The sequence below is a fragment of the Canis aureus genome, chromosome X, assembly GCF_053574225.1.
Source record: "Canis aureus isolate CA01 chromosome X, VMU_Caureus_v.1.0, whole genome shotgun sequence".
Classification (NCBI taxonomy): domain Eukaryota; kingdom Metazoa; phylum Chordata; class Mammalia; order Carnivora; family Canidae; genus Canis; species Canis aureus.
In genome coordinates this window covers 63877735-63893415 of record NC_135649.1, presented here as the reverse complement: position 1 = coordinate 63893415, position 15681 = coordinate 63877735, and the positions used below count along the sequence as shown (strand labels likewise).

At 36.5% G+C, this 15681-nt stretch overlaps 1 protein-coding gene across 12 annotated transcripts in view; it reads left to right on the top strand.

Annotated features, from left to right (window-relative positions):
- ATP7A (ATPase copper transporting alpha) overlaps positions 1–15681 on the top strand; it is a 154689-nt gene that overhangs the window by 62532 nt on the left and 76476 nt on the right. For 11 of the 12 annotated variants that reach the window (XM_077889249.1, XM_077889255.1, XM_077889253.1 and 8 more), the window contains 2 exons: positions 12575–13064; positions 13740–14465. In XM_077889249.1, the coding sequence (XP_077745375.1) occupies positions 12575–13064; positions 13740–14465 (1216 nt within the window). Of the gene's footprint in view, positions 1–11341; positions 11420–12574; positions 13065–13739; positions 14466–15681 lie in introns of all 12 variants that reach the window. The other variant, XM_077889254.1, reaches the window with a different exon arrangement.

Below are 15681 nucleotides of genomic sequence, written 5' to 3'. Positions count from 1 at the left end.
AAACTTCTCTGAAATTCTCTGAACTTTTCTAGTACACATATGAAAGAAACTTGATAGTTTTCCCAAACTTGACAACAGCTCTAAAAATTTATTAATACCTAGTTGTGATATTGAAAGGAACTTTACTAAGCTATCATTAATAAAAAATATTTTGACATACAGGGATAGCTAAATTATCTTTCTTTTCTCTTTTTGAAAATGCCTTTAAAAAGTTATTGTTAAATGAAGCAGGAGAGGGGTGCCTGGGTGGCTAAGTTGGTTAAGCGCCAGCCTTTGGCTTAGGTCATGATTCCAGGGTCCTGGGATGCAGCCTTGCATTGGGCTCCATGCTCAGCAGGGAATCTGCTTCTCCCTCTGCATCTGCCTCTCCCCCCGCTCATGCTCTCTCTTTTTCTCTTTCTCAAATAAATAATTTTTTAAAAAAAGAAATGAAATAGGAGAATATACATGAAAATATAGGAAAAGAAAATAGGCATATCAGGATTTTATGGTATTTAGCAGCTTTCTAAACTTTGTAACTTGTGATTTTGTTACTCATTTGAAATATTTACTTTTGTACTGAATTTTGTTATTTATAGTTTTGTGTTATTTTTCTTAAGGAAAGCCCTTAAAATGTTTGCATTTCAGAGGCCATAAACGGTGGATTTATGGGGCACCTGGGTGGCTCAGTGGTTAAGTGTCTGCCTTTGGCTCAGGTTCTGATCCTGGGGTCCTGGGATCAAGTCCCCCATCAGGCTCCTATGTCACTGCCTCTCTCTGTATCTCTCATGAAGAAATAAGTAAAATCTTTTAAAAAATAAAAGTTTTTTTAAAAAGGTGGATTCACTTCTTTCTAGGCATTACATAGAAAATTTTCATGTGCAAACATAATTTATAGTCAGAATGCAACTCAACATGTTAATACATAAATATTGGTCACTTTTTAAAATATTTTATTTATTTTTTATTCATGAGAAACACAGAGTGGCAGAGAGAGGCAGAGGGAGAAGCAGATTCCCTGCTGAGCATGGAGGCTACCCACAGGGACTCAATCCCAGGACCCCAGGATCACTTAACCACTGAGCCCCCCCAGGTGCCCCTATTGGTTACTTTTTAAGAACTCAAGGTTGAAAATTTCTGGATCATAGTTATAGCTGAGATTACCATTAAGACTAATGTGCAGTCACTTTAGAAGACAGATTTGATGGGGCACCTGGGTGGCTCAGTTGGTTAAGTGTCCAACTCTTGATTTTGGCTCAGGTCATGATCTCAGGGTCATGAGATAGAGCCCTGTCTCAGGCTCCCACTCAGTGGGGAGTCTGCTTGAAATTTTTTCTCCTCTACCCCCCTTCCTCCCCCTCTGCTCCTTTCCTGGCTGGTGGGCACGGGAACATGCACTTATGTTCTCTCTAAAATAAATAAATAAAATCTTTTTAAAAAGAAAGAAAACAGATTTAAAGAGGACATTTTTTCAACTAAATCAAGGAGCTCTTGTGTTTGGAATAAAACCCCGATATGAGGTAATGTAATTGTGATCTTAAATTGAGTGGGGTTGTTTTATTGAAAAAATGCTACAGCGGAACAGATTAGAGCTTTAACAGAATTCAAGGAGAACTGAATAGTCAAGATGTCTCTAATTTTGTAATAAGTAGAAGTAATGTGATTATTTCTCTTTGCAGCATCAGCATTTAAATACATTTTGGGAAATGGTCTTATCTTGTGAAGTTTATAAATGAGTATAATACTCTTGTTTGTCTTGTCAGTGTGAAGACTGGAGACTTTAAAGAGATTAACCCAAAGTTTAACTTAATCACTCTAGTGGTCTGTTCAGGGTAAAAATGGGCAGATGATATGAAGGTCTTTCTCTGGAATCATTTCGCATTTTTGAAAGTGGAAATGTAAAAACAAATTTAATTAGATATAAGTACTGGATGACTCCAAAGATTAATGCCTTATTACCAAATTACTTTTGTCCTTGAAATTGATACTGGTAACATTTTGAGTGCTTTTTCCCTTTACTGAGGTAAAGGCTGCAGTCCATACACCTAATTTAGATTATCCTTTAAAAAATGGCCACCTAGATGCTAGCAGTTACCAAATTCATCCTGTGGACCAATACATTCCTTGCCCCCCTTTAAAATTAACTGGTTTTTAAAAATTTAAGTATAGTTGATATAACAGGTTTTTAATTTTTTATTATTTTTAAATTTTTGTATATTTTTTATTGGAGTTTGATTTGCCAACAGTTTTTTTTTTTTTTTTCTGTTTTTATTTTTATTTGCATTTATTCTATGCAGAATTTACTCCCGGGCCATAAGTTTTTGTTTCTTCAGTTTCTTCTGGGATATCTTTTTCTTCTGTGCAACCTCCTCTTCTGGTTTAGGAACAATCTGCTCTTTTTCAGTAAGAATCATCTCAATGTGGCAGGGAGAGCTCATGTATGGATTAATCCGGCCATGAGCCCTGTAGGTTCTACGTCGCATCTTGGGGGCTTTATTCACCTGGATGTGCTCAATGACCAGAGAATCTACATCTAAACCCTTAAGTTCAGCATTACTCTCCGCATTTTTAAGCATGTGCAGTAAAAATTCAGCACTCTTCTTGGGCCACCGACCCTGTGTCCAGCCCCACTGTTTGGCCTGCGCACACCTACCAACTCCACCATTGTAGCGACGGAATGGGACACACTGCTTCTGCAAAGTGACATCTTTCAGATACTTGGTGGCTTTTCGAATATGCATACCCTTGATGGCCTGGGCAGTTTCACGTGTGTTCTTAAAGTGAACACGAAGATTTGAACCTCTCGACTTGCATGATTTTGTAGGGTTTTCTGGGTCCAGCGAGTAGCGACCCATCTTCGGAGGTCACCTCAGGCCGCTCGGGGGAAGAGTCAGTTTTTTTTTTTAATTGAAAAAGTAACACAGAGTAAAATCCCCCTCCCAATGGAAACCAGTTATTAGTTTGCTAATGTATGTATCCTTCCGGAAATAGATTATGAATGTAAAATGGTTTATATGTATATATGTGTATCTATCTATATCTATCTACATATATCCTTTTATATAAATGAAAGCATATGTCCACTGAGAAAAGAGGAAGAACTAAAATAAAAGCATTTATTTGGGGTCTCAGGATTACAATTCATGAAGCACAGATTTAGATAGCAACACAAATTGTGTTCCTCTAGGGAACAAAAGTCAGTAGTTTTTATTTTTTTATTTTTTATTTTTATTTTTAGTTTTTTTTTAAAAGATTTTATTTATTTATTAGAGACACACACACAGAGAGAGAGAGAGAGAGGCAGAGACACAGGCAGAAGGAGAAGCAGGCTCCATGCAGGGAGCCCGACATGGGACTCGATCTGGGGTCTCCAGGATCAGACCCTGGACTGAAGGCTGTGCTAAACCGCCAAGCCACCAGGGCTGCCCAAGTCAGTGGTTTTTAAAGGCAAAGAGGAATGCTTGTACACATTGTTTACAAAGAATTTTGATTGGTATTGGTGGCAGAAAACTTATTTTAGCTAAACATAATTGATTGCTAAGGCTATCACTAAGCAAAAGTCTGTTAATATGGTAAGTTGTTGATGTTTGTGGAGAGTCCTTGGAATATTTGTTGTTTGTCCCGGTTTAGAAGTTCATGGTTCCACCAGGTGAGGATATGTATAAGGCCCATCTCCTTAATGGCCTTCTGGCTCCATTCTAAAACCCCTTGACATAAATGACTCCATTTTCTTTCACTTTTCACATATACCATATGTATTATCTGTGCCCTGCTTTTTTCTTTTTCTTTTTTAAAAGATTTTCATTTATTTATTCATGAGACACACACACACACACACACAGAGAGAGAGAGAGAGAGGCAGAGACACAGGCAGAGGGAGAAGCAGACTCCATGCAGGGAGCCCAACGCGAGACTTGATCCCAGGACTCCAGGATCACACCTTGGGCTGAAGGCAGGTGCCAAACCGCTATGCCACACAGGCTGCCCTGCTTTTTTCACTTAGCAAATACATCTTAAAGATTGTGCCATATCAGCATATAGAGCTGAATCTTTATTTCAATTTGGAACTTTCTTCATTTGCTAACTTTTGCTATGACAAATGATAGAGCTTTGAACATTGTGTTTTTCAAACACTGTATTAGAGTAAAACCGGCATTTTGCTTAATATAATTCCTAGGTGATAATCATCCATCCATGAAGATGTAGAGTCAATTATTCGATTATTCGAAGAGGGTTAGGTTTCTGATTTAGTTGAACTTTATCCCAAATTTCAAAAAAAGGTCAAATTCAATATAAAAAACTAGCAGTGGAGGAATGGTATGGATGGAGAGTTTCATTATTTCCTTGTATGGTTTTATATTTAAATATTTCATAATGAATAACTATGCATTAGTTATATTTTTGAACAAAATGATAATATATTAGCAATGAAAATTTTGCTAATGCACTCAGTTTACAGATTAGTGTATGAAAAAACAATGCTACAACTTAAAAAATTATAAAATTTGGTTTTTGAATTTTTTTCATAAAATATAAACTAATCAATTTTAACAAATGTATCACACCTAATGTAATACATTAAGCAATAATAGGGGATATTGTAAAGGAAGAGTTCTATGGGAAATCTGTACTGTCCAATATTCTTTTTTTCCTGCTTTTTATGTAAATTCTGGTTAGTTAACATACGGTGTATTATTACTTTCAGGTGTACAATATAGTGATTCAGCACTTCCATACAACATTTGGTGCTAATCCCAACAAGTCCACTCCTTAATCATCATCAACTATGTAAACTATCCTCCCACCCACCTCCCTCTGGTAGCCATTATGTTTATTTTTCATAGTTAAGACTCTGTTTCCTGGTTTGCCTCTCTCTCTGTCTCTTTTTTTTTTAAACTTTATTTATTTATTCATGAGAGACACACAGAGAGGCAGAGACACAGGCAGAGGGAGAAGCAGGCTCCATGCAGGGAGCCCGACATGGGACTTGATCCCGGATCTTCAGGATCAGGCCCTGGGCTGAAGGCGGCGCTAAAGCATTGAGCCACTGGGGCTGCCCTCTCTCTGTCTCTGTCTCTTTTTTTCCTCTTTGCTCATTTGTTTTTTTTCTGAAATTCCACATATGAGTAAAATCATATGGTTTTTATCATTTTCTGACTGACTTATTTCACTTAGCATAATACTCTCTAGCTCCATCCATATTGTTGTAAATGGCAAGATTTCATTTTTTATGGCTGAGTGATAATTCCATTGTTCCATATTTTTTTTATCTATTCATCAGATAGTGGACACTTTGGCTATTTCTGTAATTTAGTTAGTACAGATTATGCTGCTGTAAGCATCAGGGTACATGAATCCCTTTGAATTAATATTTTTGTATTGTTTGGGTAAATAGTGCAATTGCTGGGTCATAGGGTAATTCTATTTTTAACTTTTTGAGGAATCTCTGTACTATTTTTCTGAGTGGCTGCACCAGTTTGGATTCCCACCAACAATACAGGAGATTTCCCCTTTCTCCACATCCTCGCCAACAGCTGTTGTTTCTTGTATTATTGATTTTAGCCATTCTGACAGGTGTAAGGTGATATCTCACTGTAGTTTTGATTTGCATTTTTCTGATGATCACTGATCTTGAAGCATCGTTTCATGTGTCTATTGGCCATTTGTATGTCTTCTTTGGAAAAATGTCTATTCATGTCTTCTGCCCATTTTTCATTTGGATTTTTTTTTTTTGGTGTTGAGTTTGATAAGTTCTTTATATATTTTGCATCCTAACCCTTTATTGGATATATTATCTGCAAAGATCTTCTCCCGTTTGGTAGGTTGCCTTTCTGTTTTGTTGGTTTATTTCCTTTGCTATGTAAAAGCTTCTCATTCTGGTGTAATCCCAATAGTTGATTTTCGCTTTTCTTTCCCTTGCCTTATGAGACATATCTAGAAAAATGTTGCAATGGCTGATGTCAGAGAAATTACTGCCTGTGTTCTTTTCTAAGATTTTTATGATTTCAGGTCACACATTTAGGTCTTTAATCCATTTTGAGCTTATTTTTCTGTATGGTGTTAGAAAGTGATCCAGTTTCATTCTTTTATATGCTGTTGTCCAGTTTTCCTGGCACCATTTATTGAAGAGACTGTCTCTTTCTCATTGTATATTCTTGCCTCCTTTGTCATAGACTCAGTGACCATATAAGCATAGGTTTATTTATGGGTTTTCTATTCTGTTCCATTGATCTTTGTGTCTATTTTTGTGCTAGTACTGAACAGTTTATATTAATGACTTTTAGTTTTCAGTACTCTGTATTGAAGCATCAAAGTAGAGTATCGCTTGATTAATATTATTGTTTTCAACAAATAATAATAGAATTTGGATTATAAAATGTGTAATTTATATCAGGTTCCTCCTATATATTTTATGTTTATTTATTCATTCATTCATTTTTAAATATTTTATTTAAATTAAATTTGCCAACATACAGAACACCCAGTGTCTCCTATGTTTTATTTATTCATTTATTTATTTATTGGAGTTCGATTTGCCACATATAGTATAACACCCAATGCACATCCCGCCAAGTACCCCCCCATTCCCTGTCACCCAGTCACCCCATCCCCCCGCCCACCTCCCCTTCCACTACCCCTTGTTCATTTCCCAGAGTTAGGAGTCTTTCATGTTTTGTCGCCCTCTCTAATTTTTCCCACTCATTTTCTCTCCTTTCCCCTATAATCCTTTTCACTATTTTTTATATTTCCCATATGAGTGAAACCATATAATGTTTGTCCTTCTCTGATTGACTTACTTCACTCAGCATAAAACCCTCCAGTTTCATCCACGTCGAAGCAAATGGTGGAAACCTCACTTTCAAAATAAAAATGTTACCCTTTCTTGCATGGGCCTTCAGGTTTCATTACTGTCAGCTGAAGACCCCTGGTGAAGAGTTGCAAATGGTCATGAGAGGAGAGGAGTCTGTATAACCTGCTTCTGTGAGGTGGGGAGGTGGTGGGCAATCGCGGAGCCCATGGGGAGCCAGGCTTGGGGCAGGGCAGAAGAAGTTTCCCCTCAGGGCTATGGATATGTCAGGCCACACTACGGGGACTCATGATGGAGGACACCATGCATGACAAGTGTCTCCTATGTATTTTAAATAGTTTTTAGTTGAGTCAAAACTATTTGTGGTTGGTGAATCAAATATATTAGAAATTCAAGATAACTGATGAATCATTTCACTTTAATGACTTTGGTCTATATAAAATGACCGAATCCTTTCAAGGTCTGAAAAACCTCTGATTACTTTTATGTTGAGTTGTTATGAAAATGTAAGAAAGTAAACTTTAAACTGGTCTCTTAGGAAAATGAAGTCCTTTAAGTTAGGGTAACTTGTCCAAAGTTCTAGCTTTCATCCTACTTGAGAGCAAATTATATAGAAATCACATGCAGATAAAGTATACTGTGCTTGAATTTCATGTTTTAAACATTTCAGTAAAGAATACCATACTCATTAAAATAATGGATCTTTACAATTCCTGTGGGCATTTAGCACCCCTTTACTCCACTGTTAATGCTATGAGGCCACAGAGTATTTTTGATTTCTTTTCTTTTCTTCTCTTCCACTTCTGCCTTCATCTAAATACAGCGAATAGTCTTCCTCTTTTTGTCCTTCCTACAAGTCACATTCATAATTTGTAGCCTGTTACATGTTTATTTTTAGAGGAACTGTTGATTTAATGGAAGAATAGTTCTTATGAAAATAGAAAAAACAGCATTGGTTCTTTTTTTGTTTTATTTAAATTCAGTTAGCCAACATATAGAACATCATTAGTTTCAGATATAGAGTTCAGTATTCATCAGTTGCATATAACACCCAGTGCTTATCACATCACATGCCCTCCTTAATGCCCATCACCCAGTTACCCCATCTCCCCAGTGACCTCCCCTCCAGCAACCTTCAATTTCTTTCCCATAGTTAAGAGTCTCATGGTTTGTCTCCCTGTCTGATTTCTTTCCATTCCGTTTTTCCCTTCCTTTCCCTATCATCCTCTGCACTGTTTCTTATATTCTTCATATGAGAGAAACTATATAATTGTCTTTCTCTGATTGACTTATTTAATTTCTCAGCATAATACTCAGTTCCATCCATGTTGATGTAAGTGGTAAGATCTTATCCTTTCTGATGGTTGAGTAATACTCCATTGTATGTGTGTATATATGTCACATCTTTATCCACTCATCTGTTTTTTTTTCCACTCATCTGTTAATGGACATCTCCGTTCTTTCCAAAGTTTGGCTATTGTGGACATTGCTGCTATAAACATTGGGGTGCAGGTGCCCCTTTGGATCACTACATTTGTATATTTGGGGTAAATTCCTATTAGTGTGATTAACAGCATTGGCTCTTAATGAAAGATTGAGAGAACAAGACAGGCTGATGAAACTTTGGAATAACGTGGTGAATAGGTGGAGGTGATAATTGTTGGTAGGGTTAATGTGAAAGGGTTAAGCTGACCCAGAATCATATTGCTACCAGCAGTTTCCGGGCTCACCATTGTATCCTAGCAGCTAGCACAGTGCCAGGCACATAATAAGCACCTAGTAAATATTTGTTGAATAAATAAATGTTATTTTAAGCTTCCTGCCTAAGGATTTGGTATCTAGAACAGTATTGTGATAATCACTATATGAATTTCCTCTTAAAAGAAACAGAGGTGCTGCTTGTTTTTGTTTCCTTTGAGACTTTAGGCTTGAAAAGTCTTTTTGATATCTAACTCTTATATGACTTTTTGATATCTAACTCTTAGATACCTTTAGATATTTAACATTCAGAGGAAAAGTTAAGTGACGTTACTCAAAAGGGGAACATTTTTGTTTGTGCTAAGGGTGGTTGGCCAGCTTTAAAACACACAAATAGAAGTTACTAAATGAGGAAATGTTTTTAGTCTACAGCATGAAAACAACATAAGGTAATATAACTTTTTAATAAAGTATTTTATATACTTAGTTTCCTTATCTCCTTATGCCTATTATAATTAGAATATAAGCTAATGCAGTAGAAATTACAGCAAACCATGTAGTGAGAAAGTGGGTTTGCTTATATAGTCAGTTTTAAGAATAGTTTCTCATTGGGCATGTTGGTAAATTAGCATTTTTTGAGGGGGTGGAAATTATTCGAAACCAGATCTTTTTAAAAAGATATGATATAGGGTTTCCTGGGTGGCTCAGCGGTTTAGCGCCTGCCTTTGGCCCAGGGCATTATCCTGGAGTCCCGGGATTGAGTCCCACATTGGGCTCCCTCCATGGAGCCTGCTTGTGTCTCTGCCTCTCTTTCTCTTTCTCCCTCTCTCTCTCTCATGAATAAATAAATAAAATCTTAAAAAATACCATATAATGTGTATTTAAACATAAAGAGAAAAATTCCCACCCTTTTAAAAAAGTTTGGTACTTTATCATAAAATACACTAGAGCCTGAAGCAGTATGGTCCAATGCAATGTACTGCAATGATGGAAACGTTCTATATAGACCCAGTACCATATGGCAGCCACTTAGCTACATTGGCCATTGAACACTTGAAATTTAGCTAATACAACTAATGAGTTTTTTAATCTTAATTTTTTTGTTTAAAACCATTCATACAGTAAAATTGACTTCTTTGGTATACAGTTCTATTATTTTTTTTTTTTTTTTAGTTCGGTGAATTTTAACACATGTACATAGATTCATTTAACTATCACCACAACCATGACACTATAGTCCCCTGTGCTGCCCCTCCTTCCCTACCCCTCATCTGTTCACCATCTTCTTCCTTAGCTTGAAAGTTTAAATTTTTTAAAGATTTTATTTATTTATTCATGAGAGACACAGAGAGGCAGAGACACAGGCAGAGGGAGGAAAAGCAGGCTCCATGTAGGAGCCTGATGTGGGACTTGATCTTGTTCCGGGATCACATCCCGAGCCAAAGGCAGATGCCCAACCGCTGAGCCACCCAGGTGTCCCAAATGTTTAAATTTTTTTTAAAGACTTTATTTATTTGAGAGAGAGAGAGAGAGCAGGCATGAGTTGGGAGGAGGGGTAAAGGGAGAGGGAAAAGCAGACTTCCCGCTGAGCAGGAAGCCCAACTTGGGGCTCAATCCCAGGACCCTGAGATCATGACCTGAGCAAAAGGCAGGTGCTTAACCAACTGAGCTACCCAGGTGCCCCTGAATGTTTACATTTTTATTTATGTATTTATTCATGAGACACAGAGAGAGAAGCAGAGACATAGGCAGACTGTTGTGGTACTGCAGGGATCCTGATGCAGGACTTGATCCCTGGACCCTGGGATCACAGCCTGAGCCAAAGGCAGATGCTCAACCACTGAGCCACCCAGGCATCCCTATTTTTGAGTTTAAAGTGAGATTTCCTACTCTCAGTTACTTTTTTTAAAAAAAGTAGACTCCACACCCAGCATGGAGCCTAATACGGGGCTTCAACTCATGATCCTGAGATGAAGACCCAAGCCAAGATCAAGAGTCGGACACTTAACTGACTGAGCCACCCAGGCGCCCTGACTCTTAATTACTTTTAATTATATTTTGGGGTTGCTTTTATTTATAGAACAAAGGTTTTCACCAGGAATCCAAAATGATAGTATTAATAATAATAATGCCCATATTTTGACTGCTTTTAGAACATTAATACCCTCTTGCCTCTCAAAATCAATGAATCCAAAACTAAATTTGTCATCTTTCTTTTCCCTCCACTTTTAACTTCCTCCAGTTTTCCTCCTCTCTCTCTCATAATAGTTAATGACAACACCATCTATTGGCCCAAACCATAAACATATAAGTCATCGTAATCATCTCCTTTATTCTCTATAATCTCCTTACTAGTTCTTGCCCTTGCAAATGCACCAAATATATGTTGGAAATGTCCCCTTTTTCTTTGTCCCCAGTGTTCATGCCTTAATATCTATCTTCTCTGTATCAGTATTACAATTGCAGTAGTCTCTTAACTGATCTTCCATCCTGTCACTCCATTCCACCCACACACATCTTCTATAGTGTCTCCAAAATGATTCTTCTCTAAAATGCTAAAACAATCATGTCATTCCCTTGTTTAACTTTTTCATAGCTCCCTATTACAAACCATTATTGGCAGAAAAGGGGCCCCATAATAAATTAGTTGCCTAATTCTTTTGCTTATGATCTTTATCTACTTTTTCCATTTGTCTAGAATTCCTCCCTCATGCATCCTTGCTGATTTCTGTTTGTCCTTTTACATGAAGATATTATCTCCCCTAAGGGAGATAATAAAAGGCTCCCCTAAGGAGCCTTTTCTGAACCATATTCCCGGGATGAATACATGTCTGTTTTCTGTATTTTCTTTTCTAGTTTTGTTCCCTGTGACTGTGTCACGCTCAGCTTTGTGTCTTGAGAATCCTGGTTCCTGGCACATATAATAAGTGCTCGGTAAATATTAGTTGTTCAGTGTTTACCTTTAACTCACTGCTGCAAAGAACTACTTTTTATTTACTCATATGATCCTTATAACAACCCTAGAAGACTATAGGGCATATTTCCCCATTTTTCAGATGTCAGAATTAATGAGTGTGGTTGGCTAATAAGTGGAGAATTTTTAAAAAGATTTTTATTTATTTATTTGAAGGAGTCAGAGAGTGAGAGAGAGCACAAGCAGGAGGAGAGGCAGAGGGAGAGGGTGAAGCAGACTCCCCACTGAGCAGGGAGCCTGACATGGGGCTCGATCCCAGGACCCTGTGATCATGACCTGAGCCAAAGGCAGATGTTCTACCAACTGAGCCACCCAGGTGCCCGAAGTGGAGAATTTTTTATGGAACTCAAATCTTCTGACTCCCAGCCCAGTAGTTGTGTGTTTGTACATATGTGTTTGTGTGTATGACTGTATCATTAACTTTTGTAAGCTGTCAGCCAAATATATACAATGCAGTCATGGTAGTAGTAAAATTATATAGTAGCTCAGCTTTAGGAATCCAGTCATTGTTTTTATCATTGAATCAGGCAAAACAATAAACACGTTCTTATTTTGAATAAAAGTAATATTAGGCTGTAGTAACTTAGAAAGTTATAGGAATATATGCTACAAAATCTACAGTACTACCTTTAATCATAAACTAGCATGTTTATATCTTTTCTTCCAAAGTTATCTTAATTGAACATCTTAAAATTTAAACTTCATATCACCTTTTATTTTCTGCAACTGATCCTGTTTTTTTATTATCTTTTGAATTGGTAGAGTGTAAAGTATTGGAATAATTTGTGAAAGGAGATAGTAAGAAGGAGTTTATACTCTGTTGTGAAATTCTAGGGTGTGTTTGTCGATGTGTATATTTCAAGTGCACAATTAGTACTTGAGTCACATACACCTACATATAATTTTATCATTCCTATAAGTACAGGAGACATTGTACTGTTTGACTGGTAGTCTGTTTCTTTCCAAAGAGAATAATAAAGAAGAGAACTAATAGAGAAACTCCCAGGTTGAATTATTTGTTGCATTCTTCTTGAATGTGATATGATGATTGCAATTTTTTAAGTTCTAGGCCATGAAATGTAATTAAACGGACTTTTGAAATTTTCTTCCAAAAGGTTTCACTGGAAGAAAAAAATGCAACTATTATTTATGACCCTAAACTACAGACTCCAAAGACCCTACTGGAAGCTATTGATGACATGGGCTTTGATGCTGTTCTCCACAATCCTAATCCTCTCCCTGTTTTAACTGATACTGTGTTTCTGACTGTTGCTGGTTCACTGGCTCTGCCATGGGATCATATCCAAAACACATTGCTCAAGACCAAGGGTGTGACAGACATTAAAATTTCCCCTCAGCAAAGAACTATAGTGGTGACATTAATCCCTTCTATAGTGAATGCCAATCAGATAATAGAGCTGCTTCCAGATCTCAGTTTAGATATTAGAACTCTGGAGAAAAAATCAGGAACCTGTGAAGATTACAGTATGGCTCAAGCAGGTGAAGTCATGCTGAAGATGAAAATTGAAGGGATGACCTGCCATTCATGCACCAGCACCATTGAAGGAAAAATTGGGAAGCTGCAAGGTGTTCAGCGAATTAAAGGTAATATATCTTGTGTTATTTTTTTAATTGTCTTGTGAGCTTAGTTTTCTGTTTTGGTCTTTGAGGTTTTTACTTTACCTAAGCATGGATTTTGGCCCCAGTGGACTAGAATACTTACTGTTTCATTGAAGTCTGGGTACAATGTGGGTATTCACAGGGTTGATGTGGGTAAAGTTAATGATTATAATGAAAAATTACATGAGTATTAAACAAGTAAAAAAGGTAGCTTGAGTGGCAGTTCATGGAGTTCAGGTTTTTTTTTAAAGATTTTATTTATTTATTCATGAGAGAGAGAGAGAGGCAGAGACACAGGCAGAGGGAGAAGCAGGCTCCATGTAGGGAGCCCAACATGGGACTTGATTCCGGGACTCCAAGGATCACGCCCTGGGCAGGCACTAAACCACTGAGCCACCCAGGCATCCCTGGATTTCAGGGTTTTTATTGCAACATGCATGTGGTCCTCTCTACCTCTAATGCGTTTCTATTCAGGCATGTGGAAACTTGGAGACTGTAGATATAGTGGTCATATTTTTTGCTTTTTTTCCAGTCTGTTGTCAATAACATTTTCTGAAAAGAACTGAAATATCTTAAAGGATGATGATAACAAAGACAGAGAAACAATTGTGTGTGGTATTGATATAATATTGATATAATATTTCTCTTTTTATTAACTAGTCTCCCTGGACAACCAAGAAGCTACTATTGGTTATCAACCTCATCTTATAACAATAGAGGAAATAAAAAAGCAGATTGAAGCTGTGGGCTTTCCAGCCTTCATCAAAAAACAGCCCAAGTACCTGAAATTGGGAGCTATTGATATAGAACGCCTAAAGAATACACCAGTCAAATCCTCAGAAGGATCTCAGCAAAGGAGTCCATCTTATACCAGTGATTCAACAGTCACTTTCATTATAGATGGCATGCATTGTAAATCATGTGTGTTAAATATTGAAAGTGCTTTATCTACACTCCAATATGTAAGCAGCATAGTAGTTTCTTTAGAGAATAGATCTGCCATAGTAAAGTACAATGCAAGCTTAGTCACTCCAGAAACCCTGAGAAAAGCAATAGAGGCCATATCACCAGGACAATACAGAGTTAGTATTGCTAGTGAAGTTGAGAGTACCTCAAACTCTCCCTCCAGCTCACCTCTTCAAAAGATTCCTTTGAACATAGTTAGCCATCCTCTGACTCAAGAAACTGTAATAAACATTGATGGCATGACTTGTAATTCTTGTGTGCAGTCTATTGAGGGTGTCATATCAAAAAAGGAAGGTGTAAAATCCATACGAGTATCTCTTGCAAATGGCAATGGGACTGTTGAGTATGATCCTCTACTAACCTCTCCAGAAACCTTGAGAGAAGCAATAGAAGACATGGGATTTGATGCTGCCTTGTCAGGTAATTATCACTTTTTTCTCAGATTCCTCTAATGTTTTGTATTTCCTATTTTGGATTCTTTGGCTTTCATCAATAATAAGTGAGTAATAGGCACTGCAATTCAAGTTTTTCGAAGTAAGTCCTCTAGAGGTAGTCAGCAACGTATACAAAGATGCATAAGGATGTTTGCATAATTATCTGTAATATTTAAAAACTAGAAACATTAAATCATGATATGTCCATATGATGAAATGTTATAAAACTATAAAAAATGACAGTATTTTAATACTGATACTTAATGTCACAGGAAAGTGTCTGAGATATTTTGTTAAATGAAAAAAAGCTAAAAATCTTTATATTCAGTATGATCGAAATTTTATAAACACATATATAAGGATTTATGCCATGTGTATATTGTTTATGTATATAAGTGAATAAAATTCCTGGCAGGACATGAACTAAAATTTTAACAGTGGTTATTATATGAGTAGTAGGATAAAGGTGATATTTGTTTCCATTGTACTTTCTTTCCTATGTGTTTTGTTTTTTGTGACAAGGATATATGTATACATGTATTATTAGAGAAGCAAATGCTATTTTGAAAAGAAAAAAGGTAGATATAAATAATAGAATTTAAACTTAGTTTTAAATTTAGACATTCAAATGAAACTGACTCTAGAACTGCCTAAAAGTCTATTTCCTGATAGCTCTTGAACTGAAACCAAAAATGAATATTCAATGAATTTGCCTATGTGAACTTGTTATTTTGAACTAGAACTGAACCTAGGCTTGAATTAAATTGGAAATGCTCTAATGAAATTTCCTGCTGTAAATAAAATAGAAAAACAATATAACTAATTTCCAGATAATGTTATTAACTTTTGCTATTCTGATCAGAATGAAGGATATTAAATAGCTATATTCTTTTTTCAAGCTCACTAAAACTGAGAAGCATAAAAAATTATATCAAACACATGCTCAAATTATTGTGGTAGATAAATGTCACTGGAAGAGGACCCAGAAACATACTAAATATTCTTACTTTTCATATTCATGACAAATGGTGGAAATCATAGAATTCTCACTTTTTAATGTAAACATGTAGTTTACATTCCATAAAATTTACCCTTTTAAAGTATACAATCCAGTAGTTCTTAGTATATTCAGAGTTTTGCAGCCGTTACCACTATCTAATTTTATGACGTTTTCATCACCCCAGAAGAAACCTATACTCATT